This window comes from Phasianus colchicus, chromosome 29 (genome assembly GCF_987193195.1).
Source record: "Phasianus colchicus chromosome 29, bPhaCol1.hap1.1, whole genome shotgun sequence".
NCBI classification, from domain to species: Eukaryota; Metazoa; Chordata; class Aves; order Galliformes; family Phasianidae; genus Phasianus; species Phasianus colchicus.
This window is the reverse complement of record NC_143464.1, coordinates 1529220-1531817: the sequence shown is the minus strand read 5'-3', so window position 1 is coordinate 1531817 and position 2598 is coordinate 1529220. Positions and strand designations below refer to the sequence as shown.

The window sequence follows — 2598 nt, the reverse complement described above, 5'->3', positions numbered from 1 at the left end:
CCCTTGACAAGGTAATTTCTCATTGCAGGCAATGTTGTGACTTTTTCTGCGGGGATCACTATGCTGGTGACATCCCATTGCAGATCAGGCTGCAAACTCTGGTTCTTTATCATGGAAAAAGACCTGCTCCAGCTGAGGGCTTCTGTGCTGCAGCATCAGAGCACAGCCCTGAGGGCTGCGTGTCCCAGGACGGCTGCAGGCTGTGCAGCCGGGGCTGCAGCCGGGTGCCCAGGGCTGTCCTGCAGAGCAGGTCCCTGCTGTGCCCCAGGGGCTGTGTGCCGGGCCAGGGACTCTGCCGCCTGCCATGCTCAGCACTCAGCACTCAGCACTCAGCACTCAGCACTCAGCACTCAGCACTCAGCACTCAGCCTGCCCGGGGAGCTGCCCAGGGCACTGCGGGGAGATGTGTGGGGGGAAGGAGCCCCCCGGCAGGGCAGGGCAGGGCAGGGGCCTTCTGCTGCCACAGCTGCTGCCTGGGCAGGGGGATCACAGCTACACTGCACTGTAGGCTGTTTCCGAAGGCACTTTGCAAGCGGAAAGATAAGGCAGGGATTTTCCATTTTCTGTACATAGGAAAGGGGAAGTGTTTTAGACAGAAATCTGAAAGGAGCTGTGGAATATGAGCACTGAGAATCCTGAATTGTACATTTCTCATTCTGCTGTTATATGAATCATGTCCTCAAGTGCTTTCAGTTTCTCCTCTCCCGAAGGACAGCACCAGCTGAAATTTTCGTAATTCTCTGCAGACGGGAACAATGCACTTTGTCTGCAAACAGGCAGCTTTCTTTAAGAGAACTTTGAATGCACAAAAGTTGAGATGGGAACTCTGCGTGCAGACAGGTAAAGACATGAGACATGGAAATGGCTTGTAAGAGTAAAATATCCAGGCAGCTGAGATATGATCAGAGAAAGAGAGGAAATAAGAGCCCCATAAGCTTCTACTTATTAAGGTACGGTGAAGCTCATTAAAATAAACTCCCGTAATGGAGTTAAATGAACATTATCCATAGACATAGAAAAACTTCTGTATAGCAGTGGGAAGAGTGTTTGTGCGAATGGTCTTGACTCGTAACTATTTTCTGCTCTGTGAACAGGACTCCCTGCCCAGCAACTGCAGATGCCCAACAGCAGCTCCATCAGCGAGTTCCTCCTGCTGGCGTTGGCAGACACGCGGCAGCTGCAGCTCCTGCACTTCTGGCTCTTGCTGGGCATCTACCTGGCTGCCCTCCTGGGCAACGGCCTCATCAGCACAGCCGTAGCCTGCCACCACCGCCTGCACACCCCCATGTACTTCTTCCTCCTCAACCTCGCCCTCCTCGACCTGGGCTGCATCTCCACCACTCTCCCCAAAGCCATGGCCAATGCCCTCTGGGACACCAGGCACATCTCCTACTCAGGATGTGTTGCCCAGACATTCCTGTTTGTCTTTCTGATATCGGCAGAGTATTGCATTCTCACCATCATGTCCTATGACCGCTACGTTGCCATCTGCAAGCCCCTGCACTACGGGACCTTGATGGACAGCAGAGCTTGTGTCACCATGGCAGCAGCTGCCTGGGGCACTGGGGTTCTCTATTCCCTGCTGCACACTGCCAACACATTTTCCCTGCCTCTCTGCCAAGGCAATGCCATCAATCAGTTCTTCTGTGAAATCCCCCAGATCCTCAAGCTCTCCTGCCCTGGTTCTTACCTCAGAGAAGTTGGGCGTATCATATTTAGTGCCTTAATCTTTCTTGCTTGTTTTGTTTTCGTTGTGCTGTCCTATGTGCAGATCTTCAGGGCCGTGCTGAGGATGCCCTCTGAGCAGGGACGGCACAAAGCCTTCTCCACGTGCCTCCCTCACCTGGCCGTGGTCTCCCTGTTTCTCAGCACTGGTATATTTGCCAATCTGAAGTCCCCATCACTTTCTTCCCCATTTCTGGACCTGGTGCTGGCACTGTTATACACAGTGGTACCTCCTGTAGTCAACCCCCTCATCTACAGCATGAGGAACCGGGAGCTCAACGATGTCCTCAAGAAACTATTTCTATGTATGGTTTTCCAGCATTAATTATATCTTCATCATCTTCACATGATTACCACAAACTCAAGAAAAGCTGGGAATGGCATCAGGTAATATTTTTTTTTTTTTTCGCTGTTGATTTTTTTTAATTCTTGCAATAGTTTTTACTCCACTTAAATAATATTATTAATTGATATTTCCAATGTACATTTTTTTTTTCTTACTCCTGAAATCTTTACTATTCTTCAAGCACTTGGCTGTTTGAGTAGATTTAAAAAAATAATAATAAAAATAAAATGTAGATTATCATCTGTATCTCAGAGAGCAGCCCTGCACACAGGAGGGCTGCAGGAACCAAGAGCCCAATGCCACACGTTGCAGCAGCCCTGGTGTCTGTGGGGCTGCCCCTCACCGCCCGCTGGGCGCTCCCTCTCTGCTGCCTTGGAGTTGTGCTGCTGCTTCCCTGGAGCCACGGCCATGGGCAGCAGCAGGACGTGCATTTTCAGTGCTGCTCTCCTTGCACCACCTTTGCACGCTGTTCTCCTTTCTCCTTGCACTTGTGTCAGCCCGCAGGCCCTGCATTACATAGCAGTACA

At 50.9% G+C, this 2598-nt stretch overlaps 1 protein-coding gene across 1 annotated transcript; it reads left to right on the top strand.

Annotated features, from left to right (window-relative positions):
* Window positions 1-1117: 1117 nt before the first annotated feature.
* On the top strand, window positions 1118-2050 carry LOC149914495 (olfactory receptor 14J1-like). The gene has a single exon (XM_090126383.1). The coding sequence runs from the start codon at window positions 1118-1120 to the stop codon at window positions 2048-2050; it is 933 nt and encodes a 310-aa protein (XP_089982509.1).
* Window positions 2051-2598: the final 548 nt, after the last annotated feature.

Coding starts and splice junctions, on each gene's coding strand:
- LOC149914495 (XM_090126383.1), top strand. CDS start 1,118: ATGCCCAACAGCAGCTCCATCAGCGAGTTCCTCCTGCTGGCGTTGGCA.